A 25,668-nucleotide genomic window follows, 5' to 3' on the forward strand; every position below is an offset into this window, starting at 1 on the left:
CCCCTATGAAATTTACTAACCCTACGGCTTCATAGGTATTACCATGTGACAACGTGAGTAATTATAAGCAACTATCCATACAATCTTCAACGATGAGAAAAGAGTAAGCAACTAACCGTACAAACTTCAACAATGAGAATAGAGTAATCAAGTAACCATACAAACTTTAACATTGAGAAAAGAGTAAGCAACTAACCATACAAACTTAAACATTAAGAACAAGAGTAAGCAACTAACCATACAAACTTAAACATTAAGAACAAGAGTAAGCAACTAACCATACAAACTTTAACATGGAGACCAAGAGTAAGCAACTAACCATACAAACTTTAACATGGAGACCAAGAGTAAGCAACTAACCATACAAACTTAAACATTAAGAACAAGAGTAAGCAACTAACCATACAAACTTAAACATTAAGAACAAGAGTAAGCAACTAACTAGCAGAATAAAAAGAAAAGAGAGCATTAATAATAATAAATTTAAAATAATGTATAGTCTAAACATTGTCGATTTCAATTTATTCAAAAATACTTGTTGCTATTTTGTATACAAATAACAGTCAACCAAAAGACTATGGTAGTAATAAATGACTAATTGATTGTTGGTTTTTTAACGCCACTTATAAGCGCTCATTTTGGGCTATTTTGTGGAGGCCAGATTTTATTGGTGAAGGAAGCTGGAGTGTCCGGAGAAAAACTACCGACCTTCAATAGGAAAACTGACAATCCTCGGCCGTGTTCACACTAAACGTCATGTACAGTAAACATGTTTACATTTAGTTTAGTGTAATGTACATTGGTTTCACATTAAATTTGTTCACATTCATACACCTTGTTTAGTTACCTGTACATAAGATTTGTTCACACTTGTAAACTATGTGTCATTTAAATGTTCATTACGTAGAACCAAATGCATTTTTTTCGGACAACTTTTCTAGCAGTTAGAGAACAACAGTTTGACTTCAAAAGGGTGGGGTGGGGGTGATTTTTTACTTGCAAAATATTCTGATCCCCAATTTGATAAATAAAAAATATCCTGGTGATACAGATGATTAAAAAAAAAATTCGGAATCCAGAGCTTCCCCATACATTAAAGTGTTAAATATTGTAAAAAAAAAAAAATTTGATTGCTGGCATCGAAAAAAAAAAATAAAAACGTTCGCGCGAAAAAAAATCTGACTCACCCCCCCCCCCCTTTTTATAAGTTAAGTGGTTGCTCCTTTATGAAAGCTATTTTGCTGATTTGCAGTAGTTTAAAAAGATACTAAATATTTCTCGATTACGTTTCAGAAAACGTAAGCTGCTTCGGCATGCTTACAGACGATGAAAAAGGATTGAGATGTTAAGGAGTACTACATTTCTATCCTCTCTGTTTGTTTCTTTTTCTTTTGTTGGTATTTTTTCTCCAAGGAGTATTTTGCAAAAGTAGGGGGTTATGATTTTTTGGATATTTCTAAGTGTATGTTAACGGATCTGAGATACTAGACAAACAAAATAATTTAACTCTCACTTTTTAGTAATGCATTTATGAGCGAATCGTTGTTTGAGTAAAGATCAGTGACAAATATTTCTGTGTACGTCCAGTGGATTCCGGAAGACCTTTTCAAATGAATTTTGTTCGGAAATGATGATGCTATGAGTCTTGATAAGGGGTCAATAAAGAAACGTTAAGTTTTATTCAGAACAAATAAATATATCAAGTTTATACAAATATTTCTGTAAAGAACTTTATTAATAATTGTTATAAATATCAATTTAATTCAAAAATCGTTTCTTCTTTAAATATATATGATAAAATTGATATTCTAAGGCACCAACCATTTGATTTTCTGGGGGGGGGGGGCTATGGTTTTTTTTTTCTGTACAAACTGCGGCGAAATACAAACTTTTTTTTTTGCGACAAGTCGAAAACAATTTTTTTCTTTCAATTTTAGCATTACATATAGTGGCAGCTGAGGGTGTAACAAACAATTTTTTTTTTTCAGAATTCAAAACAAATTATTTTTTCTCCAAAAACTGGAAACAAACTTTTTTTTCCAAAAAAACCATAGACACCCCCCCCCCCCCCCCCAGAAAATCAAATGGTTGCTGCCTAAATGCCTAGTTTTGTGTACACTTAATCTACACAAAGCCTACATCGAGTATCGACTGCATGTAGACAAAACATGATTTAAACTACATGTAAACATTGAGTTTTATCAATGGGAACGTAATTTTGTTTAGTGTACGTGCGAGTTACACTAACACAATACCGAGTTTAGGTCAATGTGAACACGGCCCTAGTCAATCAAGATTGGAGTCGGGTGCACCCGAATGAGTAGGGTTCGAAGTCACAACCTCAGTGTTGACTGGCTAGTGATTACAATAACAACCTATACCACGTGACCAACAAGGCGAGGCTAGTAGTAACAAATGAATAACAGAACAAACCAAGAAATACATGTTTATGTACATATATACGCCTTGAGTGAATTATATTATCTCCCCAGTATCAAATATAGAAAATATATAAATATATAAATAATATATTCAAACAATGGACAGAAATAAAGAAGAAAGAGCCAGTTGATTTTATAATTTCATATTTCTCGTATTGATTTTGAATGATAAGAATATCAGAAGCACACTGTCGCTAGATACTGTGAAAAATTACTATTTAGATTCTCTATTGTTTTTGGATACAAAATATAATAAAATATTTCATCGGGTAGGTAAACGTGGATAGTTGTTTAAACACAACTACATGACACAGTCCGGAGACTAAACAAACAAAACATTCGCACTTCAATTGTCCTTTGTGTCCACCATTCCGCACTGACAGTCTAAATCATCTGAAATAAGATTTATTTAATATACATCAAGCTGGTAACAAAACACTTTAACGTAGGTCTAATAATAAAGAAAAGAGCCTGTAGTTTAGTGGCGCCGTTGTTGATGTGTTGCATTACTTATTTTTTGTTCTTAATTTTTGTAAATATAGAACGCCGTTAGTTTCCTCGTTTGAATTGTTTCACATTTGTCATTTCGGAGCCTTATAAGGCTGACTATGCGGTATGGGCATTGCTCATTGTTGAAAGCTGTACGGTGACGTATTGTTATTATACCACATCGTCTTTTTTATATATATAAATACACAATTAGAAGTCAAGGCAGAAAAGGTTAATAAATCTATCACGTTGACTTTAAAGAGATAATGCAAGGTAACAAAACTGAGAAAAAAACATGAACTCCAAAAGGATTGAGACTGGATGCGACAACAGCGTTAGAGTCTCCTGTTATGAATGCACTTCCCGCCATACGACTCTGCACTCAGTCCCAAGATACAATTGGGAGTTCATGAGATTTCCATAAAATTGCCTCTTTTATCATCATGCTCGTTTTCATGTTTTTTTAATATCAGTATTAAGAAGTAATTTTAAAGTTGATTTTTTTTTCTAAAGTTTTACGGACGCCATCATGATTGAGTTGTTTACCCTTCCGAAGCTACATAATTTCTTTGTTTGGGTTGTGTAATTAAATATTGATACAAAACCCATCAACATGTTACATACTTTTTATATAGGACTCATACTTTAATCGCAGTCAATAATTTTCATGCCATTCTGTATCCATTCTGGTGCACAACCTCCGCAAGCATTTGTGCTGGAAAAAAATATACAGTTAAAAATCATTGTACATGTACATGTACAAAATGTTTCGATGCACTTACATTTGTACAGGGCAGTTTTCTTATTCCGGATTGGCAGTATAATTTTATGCAAAAAAATGTATTACCAGTCCCATTACCGTACAGATCCAATTTTAGCCCTTTAATTTTAAGAATTAATTAATTAATATTTATATAGAATGTACAAAAAACATATAGTAGTATGTGGCAATTACTAAAAAATAATGGCAAATTTATGAACAATACACTGGAACTGCAGACCCGTTCATTCATAACTTTTGTTTTGGTTGAGATTCTCGATCTTTACATGTAATTAGGTCTATTTTCTTTTGTTTGGGTTTATTTTTAGATGTTTGTCATTGCGTCGTTCGCTTCGCTTCCGTTTATAAAATGGATTTGATATTTTTTTCCAGATCTACAACGGTATTTAGTAATCTTCTGATTTTTACTTATAGCATACATAGTCATTGATATCAGTAATGATTTCACCTTTGTGCAAACTTGGTCTTACCATAATTGATGACACCCTTGAGATAATTAGGTATACTGTGGTTTCATTTTATTTCCTGGGAACCAATTTTCGTGGATTGTCCAAAACTTACATTTTCGTGGATTGTTAAATTCGTGGTTTTGGCATAGTCTGCATTCATTCCTTCAGAAAATTTGTAATTCGTTGAACATTTAAATTCGTGGTTCCCCTGTACCCACGAAATCCACGAAAATTAGTATCCAGCGAATATTAATGATTCCACAGGACTGAATCTTCTTTTTATTATTTTACTTACTAGCATTTTTGCCATTGGTAATCTTTTACTTACTAACATTTGGCAATTGGTAATCTTTTACTTACTAGCATTTGGCCATTGGTAATCTTTTACTTACTAGCATTTGGCCATTGGGAATCTTTTACTTACTAGCATTTGGCCATTGGGAATCTTTTACTTACTAGCATTTTGCCATTGGGAATCTTTTACTTACTAGCAGTTGGCCATTGGGAATCTTTTACTTACTAGCATTTGGCCATTGGAAATCTTTTACTTACTAGCATTTGGCCATTGGGAATCTTTTACTTACTAGCATTTGGCCATTGGGAATCTTTTACTTACTAGCATTTGGCCATTGGGAATCTTTTACTTACTAGCAGTTGGCCATTGGGAATCTTTTACTTACTAGCATTTGGCCATTGGGAATCTTTTACATCTAATTGGACATGGATTAACAACGCATTGCTGAACAGGTAGTTCATGTGGACATCCTATAACATGAAGAAAGTACACGTAGCCTACATAGATATTCAATAATAAAATATACACCAACAGTAGAAATATAACCGCTTGAGAACACAAACAGTAGAATTATAACCGATTGAGTACACAAACTGTGAAAATATAACCGCTTGAGAACACAAAAAGTAGAATTGTAACCGATTGAGTACATAAACAGTGAAAAAAAACCGCTTGAGAACACAAACAGTGGAATTATAACCACTTGAGAACACAAACAGTAGAAATATATCCGATTGAGAACACAAACAGTAGAAATATAACCGCTTGAGAACACAAACAGTAGAAATATATCTGCTTGAGAACACACAAATTTGAAATATACCCGCTTGAGAACACAAACAGTAGAGTTATAACCGATTGAGAACACAAACAGTGAAAAAAACCCGCTTGAGAACACAAACAGTGGAATTATAACCGATTGAGAACACAAACAGTGAAAATATAACCGCTTGAGAACACAAACAGTGGAATTATAACCGATTGAGAACACCAACAGTAGAAATATAACCGCTTGAGAACACAAACAGTAGAATTATAACCGATTGAGTACACAAACTGTGAATAGTTATCAAAAGTACCAGGATTATAATTTTATACGCCAGACGCGCGTTTCGTCTACATAAGACTCATCAGTGACGCTCAGATCAAAATAGTTAAAAAGCCAAACAAATAAAAAGTTGAAGAGCATTGAAAATATAACCGCTTGAGAACACAAAAAGTAGAATTGTAACCGATTGAGTACATAAACAGTGAAAAAAAACCGCTTGAGAACACAAACAGTGGAATTATAACCACTTGAGAACACAAACTGTAGAAATACATCCGATTGAGAACACAAACAGTAGAAATATAACCATTTGAGAACACAAACAGTAGAAATATAACCGCTTGAGAACACAAACAGTAGAAATATAACCGCTTGAGAACACAATCAGTAAAATTATAACCGATTGAGAACACAAACAGTAGAAATATATCCGCTTGAGAACACAAACAGTGAAATTATAACCGCCTGAGAGGTTTAATCCTGTGAAGACTTATATGTAGTCCGCCAAAAGTTAAGCACCACCGAAATATAACTGGCAAAATGTTTTTAACTATTGCAAAAAAAAATATTAATGTTTGGTGTTATGAATTACCTTAAACATACACTAAGAAAATTCATTACGACCAAAAAAATTGAACTCCAATAAAGCAGTCAAGCAACCTTTTATCAAAGGTCATCTGCGCGTTTACAAACACACTGTTTCTCCAGGTGGTCGTGTTAGTGTTCGTACATTGGTCCGTCGACTTAATAGAGGCAACCGAAGAGCAAGTCGTGGTGTATAGAGACCTGTATTTACAGGCAGACACTCTACCGTCACGTTTAAATGGGATAATGACTATCTATGCTTGAACATAAGGAGCGGACAAAACACTCATTGGTCAGATGGGAGTCAGTTGATTTTACTGCCAGTAGACGCCATAACACGAATTTCGCAGGGACAAAAACGGCCTATGACCAAAACAATGTTTGCACAAGGACTGCATTCAGTGCTGGTGGTGTTCCAGTACGGAGTTGCTTCTTATACCGTTATAAGCTGGGTATGCATATTCTGCAGGGTAACATAAACGGACAGACATACAGAGATTTGGTGCCTCAAAACATAGTAGTCCCTCATTTTAATAATCCCCCACTTGCATCAACATTGTCAAGGCCCTTGTACATGAACGACAACGCTAGACCACACAGGGCAAGGATTTTAACCGAGTCCAAAGAGCAACAAGCCATTTACACTAATTTTTTTACCTTCCATGTCTCCATACATAAACCCAATCAAACATGTCTGAGATGCCATTGACAGAAATCTCAATCGCAGAGATCCACCTTCACAATATTTTGTCGATTTAAAAGTGATATTTGTTGTTTAATGCAACAGATATCCTCAACTAAAGTTTTGAAGGCTTGTACCGAGAATGATACGTCGTGTTATGAAACTGTACCGGAAGAGAGGTTGTAACACATGCTATTGACTCAAATATTGACATTAAATTTGCCGAACATACCAAAGATTATGTGTAGAATTTTTTTTTAATGATAGCGGGTGATCAATTGTTTTAAAAAAATCAAATCACAGTGAAACTTAAATTCCGTTTCTGAATTATGTTATTTACACTATTTCTATGAAGGAAAAACCTACATGCATAGAACCTTCATAAGTGACCAAAATTATATTTGTGGTTTGTTTATGGTATACATTAGCACAATTGCTATATGATTGTTTTCTTTTTTTCGAGAAATAATTGATTTTTTTTAAATTTGAAAAAAAATCGATGCAATAAAAATAGGTGGTGCTTAACTTTTGGCGGACTGTATAGATGATATGTTACGTCACGTCGAATTTTTGTAGTTTTGTTTTGTTTATAATAATGTTTAGTTGTCTGATTTTACTTGAAGAAACTCAAAGAAACTCGAGGTCGATATTGAGACTTGATTTGAAAAGTACAAGGTCGATATCGAGATTTAATTTGAAAAGTACAAGGTTGATATCGAGACTTGATTTGAAAAGTACAAGGTTGATATTGAGACTTGATTTGAAAAGTAGAAGGTTGATATCGAGACTTGATTTGAAAAGTACAAGGTTGATATTGAGACTTGATTTGAAAAGTACATGGTCGATATAGAGACATAATTTGAAAAGTACATGGTCGATATCGCGATTTGACTTGTGGGTATATGGTTGTTATCGAGACTTGACCTGAAAAGTACATGGTCGTTATGGAGACTTAATTTTGAAAAGTACCTGGTTGATATAGAGAAATGATTTGAAAAGAACATGGTCATATCGAGACTTGATTTTAAAAGTACATGATCGATATCGAAACTCGATTTGATAACTACACGGTCGATATCCAGATTTGATTTGAAAAGTCAGACATGGTCGTTATCGAGACTTGACTTGAAAAGTATATGGTTGATATCGAGAATTGATTTGAAAAGTACATGGTCGTTTTCGAGACTTGATTTTAAAAAGTACATGGTCAATATCGAGACTCGATTTGTAAAGTTCAATGTCGGAATCAGGTCAATTAGGATAATGTTTGAATAATGCTCCATTGCTTTGTATAAACATATACATAGCTCTTCGACTGGTTCTGATGTTGCTTTCAAGTATTCGGTTTTGAGCTTTCCTGATACAGAAAACCCTTTGGACGCATAAATGTGTAGCACGCTGTTTTCGTGTTATACATACCATAGTGGAGAAGTTCTACTGGAGCTGAAAAAAAAAAAATTTTTACAAATTCTTATTATTTTTCTGTGACAAGAAGAGTCCAAATAGAACTATGTTTTGACTAAATATATATTGGAGTGTACATGTTTTGAAAGGCATTTAAAAACAAAATTATTACTAAAAATATTTTCCTGGTCTAGACTTATCTTGTATTGAAACATAAATTGCAGTCTAGTTTATAAATAATCTTATTATGAAATTACAACACTTAATGGCAAAAAAGTTCTAAACGAGTCAAGTTAATTATCATATAAGAATATATATAATTCACCAACGTGAACCTTATTTTAAAAATTTCTAAGGATTACTTTATAAAGCTCACAATATATCCTTTTATTTATCTTGAATAGTTATAGGTTTAAAGTTTGAGTCTAGCTAGTAAAACATGTTAACGAGATTTAATTTGACTCAGAACAATAAATATCTCCATTTAAACGACATTTCATTGTTTTTATGTATACAGGTGTTATATAGATAAGACTACCTGGATTAAATCCCTTCTTGTGGTCTGGTGTATCTATTACAAAAAGAAAGTATTAAATCATTAGAATATTATTCATCTCCGTCAAGATGATAAAACAAGGAAAAAACATTCTCCATGGAAAGACAATGGAGATATCATGCTCCATGGAAACGTTCTCCATGGAAAGACAATGGAGATATCATGCTCCATGGAAACGTTCTCCATGGAAAGACAATGGAGATATCATGCTCCATGGAAACGTTCTCCATGGAAAGACAATGGAGATATCATGCTCCATGAAAAGACAGGGGGTTGAAGTCATAAAACTTTGCTCAGTGCTTGGAGCACAAAAATCATGCTCGAAACACCAAATCCTGTATTTTGATTGGTTGATTCTCGAGTCTGAGTACAAAAATCTTGCTCGAAAGTTTTATGACCGTAAGGCAGGGAACTATCAGTGAATTTTACTCGACTGACATAAAAGTGAGAGGTTTAGCTAGCTATAAAACCAGGCTTATTCCAACATTTTCTACATTAGAAAATGTCTGTACCAAATCAGGAATATAACAGTTGTTTCTCTTTTCGTTTCGTTTATCGATACAATTGAAATTATGATTTTGTCAGGTTTAGAGACGTTCACCTTTCTTTTTTAATTTCTCTTGGAGTTAGGTGTATTGTTAATACTCTTATTCAATAATCAAAATTATGGAAAATGAAGATGTATGTATGTGTGTTTGTTTGAAAATGTAAATTTTAAATAAAAATACGCTGCTGAAGTTTCTTATGAAACGAGCGTAAAAAAAAAAGGTAATGAATTTGATAAAAAATTAAATAAGAAATAAAAAAAATATGTCGCTTAAAGTGCATATCAGATTCAAGTGTGTGTATGTATCGATTGTTACAACAAAAACTCGTCTTCTTTTCCTCGAATTTGACATACCGAATAAGACTCAACCGGGTATATTCTAGTACTTACAATCGCCACACGACCGGTGCTATATTTGGAGCAGAATCTGCTAAACCTTTCAGAGTACCTGAGATTACCACCTGTTATAAATGATGTGTGTTGCTCAGTCTTGATTTCTATGTTGTGATTTGTATATTGTCGTCTGTCTTTTCGCCGTTTTTCGTATTTTTTTTGTAATGACATTTTTATTTCTGTTTCACCGTAAGAGATTCAATATCCCTTTGGTATCGTTTGTCCTCATTTTGAATTAAATGTTCAACTCATAGCTGGGACAAAGGAGCCAGGGGTTTATTGAGTATTAAAACTACTGTGAATTCATTATTAATTGTGGGATAGCAGTTTTCGTTGATTTCGTGGGTAAAAAAATGCAGAAATTAAGGTGGTACAGGGAGATAAATCAGCTAAACGTTTTAATTACATTGCATTGTGAAGGCAATACTAAGCTACTCAATGATCAAAATTAGTGTTTGTCAAACTGCTATATAACCAGTGTAATTTTTCTGATAAAATGGTTGGTTCAAACTTTTTGATTTTTTTTTATATTTTTGTCAAAGGGTCAAAGTAAATACTTTGTGAAAATTTTATGAAAATTAAACGAGCCAAATTAATTTTAGTGAAGGTAAATATCCACCAAAATGTAAATTTTTCCCGTCAAAGAAAATTGGCGCCCACGAAAATAAATTAATCCACAGTATCATGAAACGACCATTCTAATCCACATCATCGACTCACCTACACCGATTCCCATCATTAGTTGTCGTCTTAATGCAGCTAAGGTACCTGTTACATTAGACAATATAATTTTAAAAAATCAACAAATTCTTGTGAATTACTCTATGTGAAATTCACGTGAAATTTTTCATGTAAATTTCACGTCAAATTCATATTGAAAATAACTTTAACAACATTTGCTATTTTATTTTTCCGAAGGCTTAAAAATTCCATACGACAGAAATAAATCGTATAAATTACTGAAAGTCACTTATTCACAATATCAGAATAGATAAACGAAAGTTATACTGTTATATCTACAATATCATTGATCGTCATTTTACAAAGCATATTAATTTTAGATTTTTGATTTGAAAGAAAACTTTAAACTTTGAAACTTCACTTCATAATGCCTCGAATACAAGTCTTGCATACACATCGCAATTTATAGTAAATATGTTTGCTACCACAGTCATACCTTAGCAGAATTGAAAATATAACATTAAAAGCTTAGTAAATGAAAACATATTTCAAAATGTTGCTTAAATGATTTAAATTGTCTTGATATATTAAGAAAATAATATATTGATTGACAAAACTGAAACTGTACATGCGTTAAAATTGTAAATAGTTAGAAGTTGATAACAAATTTAAACATCAATAGAACATAAGAAAACGTACAATAAAGTTAAATAAAAAACATTACACATGCAACACATTACCAATGGAGGAAGACGAACAGTCTATTATGAATTGGAGAATGATGCAGATGTGACTAGACCAACACATATTCGTAAACATTTTATATATACATTTTTGTACCTTTTTTTTAATGTACCAAGAACATTAGAACAATTTGAATGGATGATTTGAGACATAATGAAACATACATAAAAAGAACAGATTAATAGTGGTACATGCAACAATGAAAACGAATCAGAGTACAAAGTAACCCACATTGAAATTATAATTTTTAGATCGAATGCTTTAAAATGATTAACGAATTTCACTTTAATTTTCATTATCAAATAATGTCCTAAAACTCGATCAGCATCAGATAGATAAATCTTTTATAGAATATGATAACAAAAATACATACAATTAAAGATACTACATAGCCAGAGTCCGTGATTTGGAGAGTAGTTCAGTGAAATTTAAATAACAGGTTACATATGTTAATCCTTATATGGCATTAGTGAGTATTACTGTACACCAATACATAACGTTAATAGGGAAGGAAAACAACAAACGAATTGGATAATAGGTATGACGGTATGACAACCAACCCATCATGTAAAGGACTTGGGTCATCAAACATGTGTTCATTACAGGAAACGTGTGTTTCACCACACATTTGACCATTGTAAGTAATATGTGTTCCACCAAATACGTGTCCATTAAAGGAAAGATGTGTTCTGAAAAAAACGTGTACACTAAAGGAAGGTGTGTCCCACCAAACACATGCACATTAAAGGAAATGTGTGTTCCAAAAACACGTGAACATTAGAAGAGAGATGCGTTCCACTGACATTAGAGAGTCTTAAAGTAGGTGACGGGTTGGATTTTGGAAAACTACAGGATACCAAACATATTTGCTATAGACTATTTACCTGCAACATCGGCAGCTGGTTTTTTCGGGGCAGGATTTACTGGGAGAGGGGGAGGTGGATGGTGCCAATTTTGTGGGGGTGGGGGATGATTCCAATGATTTTGAGGTGGCGGAGGGTGATTCCAATTCTGTTGTGGTGGCGGCGGTGGTTGTGAATTCCTATGATTTTGAGGCGGCGGCGGATGTTGATTATGCCCTGGTGGCGGTGGGTGATCCCACCTGTTTTGAGACCCTGTATTACCTCGACCTGTTCCAGAGCCGCCCATGCCTGTGTTACGTCCTCCACCAAAGTTCATTCCTCCTCCTCCTCCCATCACTGAAAAACAGAATGGAACGTTTAAGGTATATAATAACAGTCGTTTTCATTACTTAAGGAATAAAATATTTAAAAAAAAATCACAGAGATATTGAACTCGGAAACGGAAAGTCCCTAATCAAATGGCAAACTCAAATGATAAAACACATTAAACGAATGGGACAACATATAACTAACATGTTCAGTGTGGTTTATAGCAGTGTTTGGCACACATTTCTGGTATTTTGGTTCCTCAATGCTCTTCAACTCTATACTTGTTCGGCTTTTTAACTATTTTGATCTGAACGTCACTGATGAGTCTTATGTAGACGAAACGCGCGTCTGGCGTATCAAATAACTATAATAAAGTGTAAAAGTCCGATTGTTCTTTCAATCAGTAAGCATGCAATGAAAATGAAATCATAATTACTGAAATGTGCAATAAATGATTAAGGAATGACTGTAATATATTTTCTGTCTATGACAAAATAACATAAAAAATTTGGTGCACACTGAATAACGCGCGTAGCGGGTTATTTAACAGTGTGCACCACATTTTTTATGTTATTTCGAATAGACAGAAAAAATATCACAGTCATTTCTTATAATTTAATTCTAAATTCCATTTTTAACCGTAGAACACCATGAAAAAACGTTGATGACTTCACGGTCACATGACTAAATTATGTCTATGGGCTAATAACAAAATAGCGTCAGCCAATCAGAAGACGCGTTACATCCAAAATTTAATTAATTACAAATAAACATTTGATAACTCATTATGCTACGTTCCAACATTCGAATAAATCATTTTAACCTGAGTTTATATTTTATAAAAAAAAAGTAGTTACTCTTTGCATAAAAACTGCAAGTGGAATGTTTAATGGATAGTTGTATGTTAGCGTAAATAGAAGTCTTTTCAATTTTTCAGCACTTATTCAGTTCAGTATAATTATAAATGTCGGACTTTTTAAAGTTGTGCCCTATGTTCTGCTTCAATAAGACAACAGGGACTTAATTGTGCGAACCGATGGAAATTTATGAAATCATACTTTGAACAAGAGCATTGGGAAAACACTTATCAATAATATCAGGGTGATAATAGTTATCAAAGGTACCAGGATTATAATTTAGTACGCCAGACGCGCGTTTCGTCTACATAAGACTCATCAGTGATAATTGTGTATGTCAGACGCAGTTTTAATTTACAGAAGTCTTACCCGTGACGTTCAAAACAAAAAAAATGTTAATGGGCCAAATAGAGTTCGGGTTTGAAGAGCAGTGATAACCAAAAATTCTGAATACAGCTAAAGTAAACCTGGTGGTAGAAAATCCTAAGCGTTTTGAACAATTCAAAATTAATATAAAATATGTCCTTAGCAATAATATTGCATATCAACACAGCTAAACATTGAGCTAGTGATACATCAGAAACAGTTTTATGATTTTATGATTTATGACACAGCAAGAATTAATTCGGCGACCCGAACTTTGATATCAGAATAAGAGTCGAAGTGGCAATTGTGTATGAATTTACAGAAAACTCGTAAGGTAAGGTTTTCTTTTAAAAAATGCAATGGAAAGTCAAATTATCAATACTTAATGCACATTTACGTTTATCCTAAATGTTTGCAAAAGAATCATTTCACTATTTAAGGAATGACTAATATTTTTTCTGTCTGAAGAAATAACATAAAAAATGTGGTGCACACTGAAAAACGCGCGTAGCGGGTTATTTAACAGTGTGCACAACATGTTTTATGTTATTTCGAATAGACAGATAAAATATTACTGTCATTTCTTATAACTTAATTCTAAACTCTATTTTAAACCGTAGAAAACCATGAAAAAACGTTGATGACGTCACGGTCACATGACTAAATTATGTCTATGGGCTGATAAGAAAATAACTTCAGCCAATCAAAAGACGCGTTACATCCAAAATTAAATTATATAAGTATTAATGTTACGTTCACATTCTTTACGATATTCATACGTAGTTCCAAATAATCTTTTTGCATTCATAATCTTTGATATATTTGACTAGATATGCTGTTATAAACAATATAATGCAGCATTTTTATTCACTGCTAAGCAACTTTGTTTTCCTAATGCATTAACGTGACGGTACCCAAATTGCACCTATTTTGACAGTTTTCTCACCTACGTTTTTTTATGAATGTCCATACTGTGTTTATTTTGTAGCCCTATCCTTCTTTATTGTATAGGTACACCAATTTGATTTTTAATCCATATTGAATCATAAAAAATGGGTTTGAATCAACCTCCAAACTATCCATGATTCTGTAATGAGGAGTACCCAAATTGCATCCATGCTTAAATTCACATCGTCAAAAGTCTAATAACCGAGCTTTTGTTTAATTTCTTCAAATATTTTGAACAATTGGATATTAGTCCATGCTTACTCTTCATATTTTACAAAATGGATACTTATAATATATTGTATTTGCTAATTTTAAAAAGATGACGTTTTGATGACGTCGCATGGTGACGTTTTCGTACATTTTCCTTTTTAGTAAACAGTCCATCTGTTGATAAATACTGTGAACGTTTTGTGTATATCTAAATATGTTTACCTGTGTTGAAAGACGTGCATAGTATCAAATCATAAAATTACAAATTGATTTGTCTCTAGGAAATCTTTTAAGATTAACGTTGCTATTTTTTCTAAATAGGTGCAATTTGGGTACCCTTACGTTATATCTAACTTTTCTTAATGTTATTAACTTACTGTTCATTAGGTCAAGGCCATTGTTACCGGTTCCGCTTCCGGTCATCCATGGATTTTGTTGACCTATTTAAAATATAAACAATAATGTTGAGTGAAACCAGATGAATATCATGAAATGTGTATGTTTATTGTTGAAAAGCCTTAACATGTATCGAGTCGAGGATAAAAATTAAACCATTTTTAATTTGAACATGGTATAGTTAATAACATTTATCATTTTCAACGTGTAGCTTAACAATTAACAAGTTTATATTATGGTTTACTCATTTAACATTAAGTTGTACCAACAATGTCAATACCTGATAAAAAAAATTAAGATCAACTTTCAAAGTATTTCACAAATATAAGGAACGAGTAAAAAAACTTTTAATTAAAGACTGAAGACTAAAACATATGTCTAATTTATAAATGGAGTCTAAAAACAAGATTGAACGCTGAGTGCACTGACACCATCACATTAGTACAAATAGGTAAACATATGCTATAAGGTTAATATCATTTGCAGGTTGCCGCTAGGTATTGTATACAGAATGGCATGCACAAAGCTGGGGTGGGTGCGCTAGGCAGGGCGTTTATTTGATAAATACAATTTTAGTAGATTGTGCAAGACTAGATTAGTGTAACAGAAAAAGGCTTATAACACTATTAGACAATAAACATTATAAGCAAAGTATTTCTTTGATATTTCCTATCATCATTTTTGTCTAAAAGTGAATTTTTTTTGTTTGTTTTTAAAAATGTCTTGTTGTCAATTGGGCATAAGACTGTCTGATTACAAAAATATAAAATCTATTGATTATATTTAAAGTTAATTATGTAGCTCTTATTCAAACCGTCTCAGAACTAAAATATTATTCGAAGTAACATAATTGACAAACAATAATGGATTTGAAAGAATTGATAAAACAGCAAAAGACATAATACATGATTTTTTGTTTAAGTTAACCGTTAACAGAATAAAGATGATTTCTTCACATATTTTAGTTTAACGTTCTTCTAATTAAGTACAACGATATGAGAAGTTTGTTGATTAAGACATCGTATTATTTATATTGTTAAAGACGTTGACCTTAGTGTCCTTTTCAGCACTTTTTGTGCCGACATGAATTATCATTGATATTGTTATATTTATAAATTATCTGTTTACAAAATTTAGAATTTTTTGAAATACTAAGGCTTTTCTACCTCAGGCATAGATTACCTTAGCTGTATTTGTCAACACTTTTAGGAATTTTGGATCTCAATGCTCTTCAACTTCGTACTTTATTTGGCTTTCTTTTTAAAACTTTTTTGGATTCGAGCGTCACTGATGAGTCTTTTGTAGACGAAACGCGCGTCTGGCGTATATATAAAATTTAGTCCTGGTATCTATGATGAGTTTATTTCCTTATTTTCAATTGTTCTGTGGACTACTCCAATCACTTTCAACATCTCTTTTTATGTATACATTTAATAACCGAACTCGAAGGAAAATTTTGAAACGAGGGGGTTTATAAAAAACTTGCATATTCGAACAAAATAGGTGACAGCCCGAACCGATATAACAGGTTGAAGTGAACGATTGGGACCAAACAGCCGAAACTGACCTGTGTACACATACATCACAGACATACAACACAACTGACTAAAATATTTAAAAATTTATACAAATTAATCTAACTAAGACGTCACACACTAAGGTGTAATATATAGTATTCTAATAAGACGACCTATTATCGTCAACCAGTATAATCACAATATATCTACCTTTAGCGCAAACGCAGTAATACACAACAACGGCTGTTCCGCGTTACCACCAACTTATTTATACTGCCAGATATTCTCAATTTTTAACATCAAAACCCCCAGTTTACGTAGGCCAAGATTCAGATACAATATATTAATCTCTATTCTACAGCAAAATCATTTTTCATGGTAAAATTTCATAAAACGAAAATTTCGCGAAATGATGTTATTGTCTTGTCATGGCAACGCAACAAGATGACGTCAAAAGCATCTTTCCGTAAACAAAAAGTATCAAATGTAAATACCGGGCGTTTTAAAGCTTCTTGTACGCCTTAGAACGAATAAAATTGCATTGGAAGAAAATATATAAGTGAAAATTGCGATTGAAAAAAAATAATCATTGAATTATATAAAATCCTAATATTATCAAAATTGGGTAAAACGGAACAGCCAAACAGTATTATATATATAGAGCTTTCAAGGTTAACAAAACTACCGAATTTGTCCTGTTAGAATCGAAAGAATTCATGGCAGCCGTAGATTTGTTTTCATTTAACCATGGGTTGGGCATTTATATTCGTATTTTATCCCTCGCAAACGCAGAGGGTAAAATAATCAAATATAAATGCCCAACCCATGGTTAAATGAAAACTAATCTACGACTGCCATGAATTATTTCTTAAATAAACTCATCATAGATGCCAAGACCAAAATTATGTGAGATTCATCGTTGTCATTCATTTGATAATGACATCAACAAAAAAAAGGATTTTGCTGTTGCTAGTTTATACCTTTACTGTTAACACTTTCCCGATATATATGATGAGGTAAAAATTAAGTAAATATAAATGCAAGTAGAAACAAAATAGAAACAACACATGTTAATGTGTCAACGTTCAGGAGAAGAATCTGTCAGTTGTTACCTTTATTGCACTAGAATATTTTTGATAGTTGTTACCTTGTAATTTATTCAAACATATTCATTTCATATACATACTGTTACCGTTGCGTCTGGCGTATTTAATATAACCCTAGTACCTTTGATGATTGTTTTCGATTGTAATTTATGTAATGTTTTTGATGTTAAAAAATGTACCCCCTTTTATTATTGTAAGATTTTTAGGGTATTTAAAAAAAAAATAATGTTAGCATCTATTAATTTCCTTTTCAGATTTAAACAAAACTAGTAAGCCATCACCAAGGTAGCAGACATATTAGTAACACATTAAGTCATGCTTATACTAAGGGATTTGGATGTGGTTGCATGAATTGAGAGGTCACCTTTTGGGGAGGAGGGTTTTGGTGGCGGTGGTGGTGGATCTTTTTTGCTAGGCGGGCTCTGGTGGTTGACAGGGACTCCATCAGTTATGCGAAAACTGGGACCAGTTCCTACAACAATGTGTCTTGTATAATATCAGTGTTAACAACAGTTCCATAATTTAATCCACAAATGGAACTGTTAAATCCGTATATTTAGGAAATAAATGTATTGCATTTTATGCTCCGAAGGCATCAAATAGATTTGATGATCGAAAATTAAGTTTACTGGCTAGCTGGCGAGCCAGTAAACGGGTATTTTGCGACAATCATACCCTTCTGAGCTTAAACTACAATATTGGTATCTCCATTCTCATCAAACTGACAGAAAACATCGTTAAAACATACATTTTAAATCTTTCGTACGTTGTCTGCACTTGCGCGTACGTTTTCATAGCATCAACTTCGAATTGGTGACATAAAAATTGGTGACGATGTCCAATCAAAATGAACGTCACAAACGATGTTGCATTATAATCGACTATCACACAAACATATCAATTAAGTCCTGATTCTCATATTTATAAATCTAAAATCGAAAAGCACACACTAATGTCGCATATCTGTATGAAGTATGCAATAGGTTCTGCGTTCTGTTTTATTTTTGCCATTTATTGATTCTTTCGTACGTATAGGCGACATAGACTTGTTATGATCTGTTATGATTTGTCAGCAACAAGTTTTTTCAATTGAATAAAAAAATGACATAATACAACGATTAATATTGCCTTACAAATCAGTAATAAGGATTCAATTTCATGACAGAAAAATAAAAGCAAAGAAGCATTTCATTCATAATCCAGAACAACATAACATCTTCTGGAAGTGGATACAACATCTTCAAGTTATGTCACTGTATTATCAAAACTATATTACTTATGTAAATCAGATGGTAGTCCTCTCATATCTTCGGAGATAAAGTCTCTCATATATGAGAAGCCTACATTTAATGTTAAAACACAGATGATTAATTGCTGCTGTTACGACTGACGTTGCAGTTGCAAAGCCGAAAGTCGTTAATAGGATGCGCTTAGATACTGTTGATAAACTTGAATGTTGAATTTCAAGACTGGACCTTTTCGACCCAGAAATTTTTAATAAATCAAAAACTTTGAAATGTCAGTTAGTGTCACAAACTATATATAGCGATGACATTGATACATACACATCCGAATATAGTTTATCATTATGTCACAACGGATTATCCAACAGATTGTTTTCATACAAAATAGGTAAAATTATTAGATACATGTACCTGTAAACTAAAATGTCCAGTAGATGTGGGAAATATAACGACAAAATATACAAAGTGAAACACACAAGTAAATGCTAATATAAGTATTTTTACAAAAAATGAGCCAAACGTTAGAAATGGAAACTAAATTAAATCCCAACTCTTTAAAAAAAAAAAAAGTATAATATTACAAAAAAGAGATTAATCTTTCAAATTGTATCGGTAGAACAGTGAAAGCATTTATACTTCTGAGAGATATATGTATGGATGTGGAATATTTTACTGTATATTGTCATACTAAAATTAAAAAGAAAGAGTTAACTTTTAAAAATATCAAACAAATACACCAGATTATAATACGTAGGAAGAAATTTGAAAAGCAAAATATTTTCTATGGCCTTTGACCGAAAATTTAAGTTTAAAACCTTATGATTTTTTTCATTGAGAAGCTTAACATTCCCTTAATCCCTGGCTTAAAAAAACGAAATCCCGAGGTCCCGAATTTAAATAAACTTAATCCCGACTAGAAAAAAAGAATTCCCGGATCCCGAAAGGGTCAATCCCGAAATCCCGAGCTTAAAAACACCCGATCCCGGAGTCCCGATAAAGGTCCTATCCCCCCTCATAATACATCATTAATAAATAAATTTGGACCGATGATTTTGCTTTAATAACTTTTAATTGACATTTTAACAGTTTTCTTTCTCTCATTTCGCATTAATGAGGGGGAGGACAGGGGTAAGGGAGACAGGGAGAAAGGAGGTAGGAGAAAGGAGAAAGGGGGTGGGAGAAAGGAGAAAGGGAATGGGAGAAAGGAGAAAAAGTTGGAGAAAGGAGAAAAAATAAAATATCTCTCCTTTTAAAAAAATTTCTAATATTTCAAGAAAAAATATCTCAAAAGGAGATGTTTTATTCTAATGGGAGAAAGGAGAACCGGGGTAGGAGAAAGGAGAAGAGGGGTGGGAGAAGGGAGAAGGGTACCCCCTGTCCTCCCCCTCATTAATGTTGAATTTCTTTATAAATTATTTGTAAATAACAATATAAGATACAAAAGGTAGTTTTCAGTAAACAAAATAGAGAACAGAACTTTATTTTTTTGTGAAGATACTGTATCAGTTTTAGAACACTACGATAAATGACCCGTAACCTATCATATTAACATATAAATATAAATGTCATAAAATGTAAGGAATATGTCACAAAATAAACTTAATGTGTTACAGCCGTTACGATTTCTGCCATAAATTAACTCTTCAATGTCGTAAAACAACGCCGTTCTTGTCATTTGTATTAATTGTACTGACAAATCTTATGTGTGTACCTTCTAACATAACATACTCTTTTTTTCTTGATCAAATTTTCCACCTTACCAAGAATTTTGTTTTAAAGTATTTCGTGTAAACAAATAAAACCAGACTTAAAGAAGTACATTTGTATCTGCTTTTGTAACTTTAAAAAAAGTCATGTTTTGGTCTCCATTTAATTTCTTCTAATACAGTGGCGGATGCAGGAATTTTCGAAAGGGGGGGTGCTAGCCCAGGGCAAAGGGGGGGTGCAGGGGGGGGTGCAAACATATGTCCCGATTCAAATGCATTAATCGGCCAAAATAAAGGGGGGGGTTGCGGACCCCCGGAACCCCCCCTCTGGATCCGCCACTGTAATATGACGTCAGAATTCGTATCAAAATAAAAATAAAAATTGCTTATTCATTACGGGTTGAACCAACATGTATTATTTTATATTTCAGAATGATTTTTTTCGATATCATCAATATGCATGCTTGTATGTTTTCACTTTCATTTAATATGTGTTTGCTGTAAATCCAGAAGAATTAGCTCTTTCCGCTAATTCTACGTTGCCAATGAAAATTGGAAACAATGCGTACACAATGATATCTTCAAAGGCTCAGAAATTGCAGGATCGACACATAGATTATTATAACGACAATATAATATAAGTTATCATTTATATTTCATTATTACATTTTATCCAATACATAATTGTGCACACATGCTATAAAACAGAAAGTGAATAATTTGTAATTATCTTCTACGACGAATACAAAATTTAACATGCTAACAATTTTAATATGTGAGATTAATGCGCGCAGATTTACTTCTCAGACACTGTAAAGAAAGTTCAAAGTAGTCCGAGCAGTCCTCTGTAATTGTGCAACATATTCAGGTGTTTGAACTTTCCCCTTATTTTTACAATTTAATTCAGTTTCATAATCATTTGGTAGACCTCTTTTAAAAATCTGACTTAAAGAAAGACTTTTTATGGATGGGCAAAGTTCTGGTGTTGGATTTACTAACTTCTCATACTCTTTTCTTCTTCTCTGCATAATAAAGTCTTTCCTTTATCCAAATATATTGATCTATCTTTTCTCAACTGGGTTTGGGATAATGTTTTACATTTAATTCAAATTTTACAAAGAACTTTCTTTATCAGATGACATAGAGAAGAATTTTAGATGACTTAGAAAAGAATTTTAGAAACATAAGTAAACAAAAATCATATTTACGTACCCCATGCTTGTCGCTTATGTCTGTTGTTGGCTGAAAATAGACAAGTTTTCAATCAAATATACCAATAGTCCTTCAGTTTCTGAAAAGATGAATTGTTTCTGGATCTGAAACATTTGAACATCTAGAGAAGGAAGTTATTTATCGGTTGTTTGATCTTTGGGTAAGGACAGATAGAAGTGATTGAAATGGTATTATAATTCTTATGATGTTATAAGGTGTCAGACCACCAATTAAAATCCCTATCTGTTCAACCAAATTTTGCAATTTTCACAGCTTTCTAAATATTTTACCTTAAGTTTAACTTCAAGGAAACCAGGTATATCCTGAATTGTACATGTATCACCTTCCTACATGCCAATTTTCAACTAATGTTTAAAGTCTTGTAACAAATTTCTGATTTTTAAAAGACAGGTACTACCAAAATAACTCCCGGCTTTCTGGAAATCTTAAATTAGTGTACTATGTAGCGCATTAATCCTGAATTTTTAATGCAAGCTCATAGACAAGTGAATTTTGGCTCAAAATGGTCTAAATATATTTCCCTTTCACTAAAAGTTTCATTTCTGCAAATTTGTTGGTTAGTTTAAGTAAACAATGACATCAAAAGCACTATTTTGTGTCAAAGAAGGACTACTTTTACATACGTTCTAAATTGGAGGGAGTAATTGGTGGTCTGACACCTTATAACATACCAAACACCTAATCGATGTTGGCATTATAGAAAAAAAACTGTTTAATGAGCATTCTATAAAGGAGTGTCGTAAAAGTGGAGGGACGAAAGATACCAAAGGGACAGTCAAACTCATAAATCTAAAACAAACTGACAACGCCATGGCTAAAAATGAAAAAGACAAACAGAAAAACAATAGTACAATTGACACAACATAGAAAACTAAAGAATAAACAACACGAACCCCACCAAAAACTAGGGGTGATCTCAGGTGCTCCGGAAGGGTAAACTGTAAGGACGAGCGAACTAAAGGCCCCTTGTCAGTTTAAATAAGGATATATTTATTAAAAGATAAAGGAATGTCGTAAACTGTAAGGACGAGCGAACTAAAGACCCCTTGTCAGTTTAAATAAGGATATATTTATTAAAAAATTACCTATATTCTAAAGAATACAAAGTATGTCTTCCCAAAAACTAGTATTTTGAAGCAAAAACAGACTTGCTTTGTAACTTCTTATCATGCATGACTTTATGGATTGCTGAATATCAAACAATTCATTCTGACATTACAACAACATTGAAAACTTATATAATAAAGCAAGTTTTTATGTCGTTCGGTTAAAAAATGCGGAAACTTATTCAGCATTCCAAAAGATTCTAAAAAGCCATTAAATTAAAGGGTGCACGCATTTATCAGACAGGGTGCATCATGTTTGACTTTACCGGAAGTGAACCGAAAATATGAATAAGAACATGAATATGTACACTATTTGCCAAACTTCTGTCTAAGTACTAAACGAGAGATAAACCCGTCAATGTTTTATCGACTTTTGTGATTAAGTAACCTATAATTTATATTGTTCTGACATATTCTATATTCTATTTTTGTCGATTTGCATAAGGGAGCTACCATTTGATTTTTATGGGGGGGGGGGGGGGGGGGGCTAGGATGAAATTTGAAAAAAATAGGCAGGACAGGAGTTTTGAGTAAAAAAAAAGGCAGGATGAGACACTTGCAAAAAAAAAAAGGCAGAATAAACTAAAAAAAAAAAGGCAGGACCAAACAGAGTGAAAAATAAAAAGGCAGGACAGAGATTACAGCTAAAAAAAAAATGCAGGACAAAATTTTTCATCCTAGCACCCCCCCCCCCCCCCATAAAAATCAAATGGTAGCTCCCTAAGAACTTGATCTACCAAATCGGACATACACTGCAAAAGTTTTATACATTTTTTATTGTACTGTACTTGATAAAACTGATTTGTATCCCTAATTATATTATAATTCTATATAATGGCATCCATATACAAGCAAAAAAAAATATAACTCAATATAAACACTACAGTAAAAAAATACAAGATTAACATGCAACAAAAAAACATAGTCTTAGGGATTTAATATCTGACTGTACGTTGTGGGTTTTGCTCATTGTTGAAGGTCGTATAGTGACCTAGAATTGTTAATTTTTGTGTCATTTTATCTTATGTAGAGAGATTTCTCTTAAGAAATTATACCATATCTTTTTTTTTATAATAATTATAGGTTTATCGTTTAAAAAAAAATTAACGTGCATATTCAAGGGTTATCACCAGGAACAAAAATAAACAGTACCAAAAGTGATTAACTATAAAACAGAAGATATGAGGTCATGAGGCTGATTAAGCAAAAAATTCGTCACGTGACGGTATATGAAATATTAGATGTCACCTACCAAACAAATAATGTTTCTCTCACATTTACGAAATTATAAAATTCTATGACGTAGAATAAAATATCACTTACCTTCAACTGATGCGATGACTGTAAAATAGAGAAAACTAACTATTTATAACAACTATAAAGTTATGTAATTCCAAGGCTTAGAATTACAAAAAAAAGGCAGAAAAATAATGTCATAATAGTCTTTTTATGAAAAAAAAATATACACCAATATTTTAGTCCTATCTCATAAGAGTTCGTTTTTTTCACAACTTTTTGGGGTTCATATGATTATTTTTATTCCTGTTTTCGAATCCGAATTTATATTTGCTATTGTATGTTTCATTCCGTGATTTCTAGAAAGACTATAGCATCATCTCTGTCCGAAGACAAGAAAAGCTTTCCACTTTAGTTGTAGTAAATGCTTTCCTGGAACATCATAGAACCAAGGAAACATGTCCGTATTGGGAAATTATGAATTTATATATCGTAACAAAAACAAATTAAACATTCTAACAGACTTGTAAGTAATATTCCCGAATCTAATACAAATAAAAGTTTATTTGAATACATGTTAAATTTTCTTTAAATTCAAATGACAAACTACAATCATTAACAAAATACAATATGTCAAGCACAACATCGTATGGAATCTACTAAAACAATATGAATAAATTAAACAGAAATTAACAAAGATCTGCTCTCAAAACCTAATGATCTAAATAATTTAAAATAGACAACCACGGACGAGGTTCCTAATTTGGAACGGGTTTATGCGTCGGAGTTAATTTGGGTTTTCCAGGAAGTATTAAAGATTAACATTAAAGTTACATTATACGGCAAATACTTAATTCAAATACTATACAATTAAGTAAACTATCTTAAGAATAATAATAAAAAACGAATCAAATATAAAAAAAAGATTACGGTAGACTTACCTAGAAGGACTAAGCTAAAAATTGCAATTTTAAATTCCGCCATTCTGATTTGAAATGTTGAGTCCCTGATACAGAAAATAGTCTAGTATTTCATTTGTCCTGTTTCAACCAAATACACAGATGATACCACGTGACAATATGACAAATTTTATGATGAAAAATGTATGATTTTTGTTACGAACTGGTCTTAGCTGTCGTGGTGAGACAGTTTTATGATCAATCAAAAAGATCACATATAGTAACCACGGGTTTTATGTACCTTAACTGATCTTAACTGACGGCTATTTTAAGCATTGATCATGTTAGATATAAAGAAAACATTGTTCTTTATTCGTCATGAGAAATATCTGGGTGTTTGTGACGCAACGTCCTTTTTTAACGGAAACTGTATGGATCCATTAGATATAAGAAACATGTATTTCTATTCTTGACCCTATTGTAATGACATATGTGTGGCTAAAAAGCGATAACTATTGATAATAAAAAGTGAGAATTGAAATGGGGAATGCGTCAAATTATAGAATGCGTCAAAGAG

At 32.5% G+C, this 25,668-nt stretch overlaps 1 protein-coding gene across 3 annotated transcripts; it reads right to left on the reverse strand.

Moving 5' to 3' along the window:
- Positions 1-2,434: 2,434 nt before the first annotated feature.
- Positions 2,435-25,287, reverse strand: LOC139495019 (WAS/WASL-interacting protein family member 1-like). 3 transcript variants are annotated; one of them, XM_071283161.1, is made up of 12 exons: positions 25,134-25,287; positions 24,280-24,297; positions 21,830-21,859; positions 18,032-18,139; positions 15,026-15,088; positions 11,980-12,294; positions 10,391-10,438; positions 8,713-8,745; positions 8,190-8,213; positions 4,841-4,925; positions 3,555-3,645; positions 2,435-2,834 (listed from the first exon to the last, which is right to left on the reverse strand). In XM_071283161.1, the coding sequence occupies exons 1-11, from the start codon at positions 25,174-25,176 to the stop codon at positions 3,576-3,578; spliced, it is 837 nt and encodes a 278-aa protein (XP_071139262.1). In that variant the 5' UTR covers positions 25,177-25,287; the 3' UTR covers positions 2,435-2,834; positions 3,555-3,575. The 3 variants fall into 3 exon arrangements, with proteins under 3 accessions (XP_071139262.1, XP_071139264.1, XP_071139263.1); XM_071283163.1 differs by having other exon boundaries at positions 12,220-12,294; positions 25,134-25,283; XM_071283162.1 differs by lacking the exon at positions 18,032-18,139 and having other exon boundaries at positions 25,134-25,284.
- Between the last annotated feature and the right edge of the window lie 381 nt (positions 25,288-25,668).

The sequence above is a fragment of the Mytilus edulis genome, chromosome 11 (assembly GCF_963676685.1).
Source record: "Mytilus edulis chromosome 11, xbMytEdul2.2, whole genome shotgun sequence".
Taxonomy (NCBI): Eukaryota; Metazoa; Mollusca; class Bivalvia; order Mytilida; family Mytilidae; genus Mytilus; species Mytilus edulis.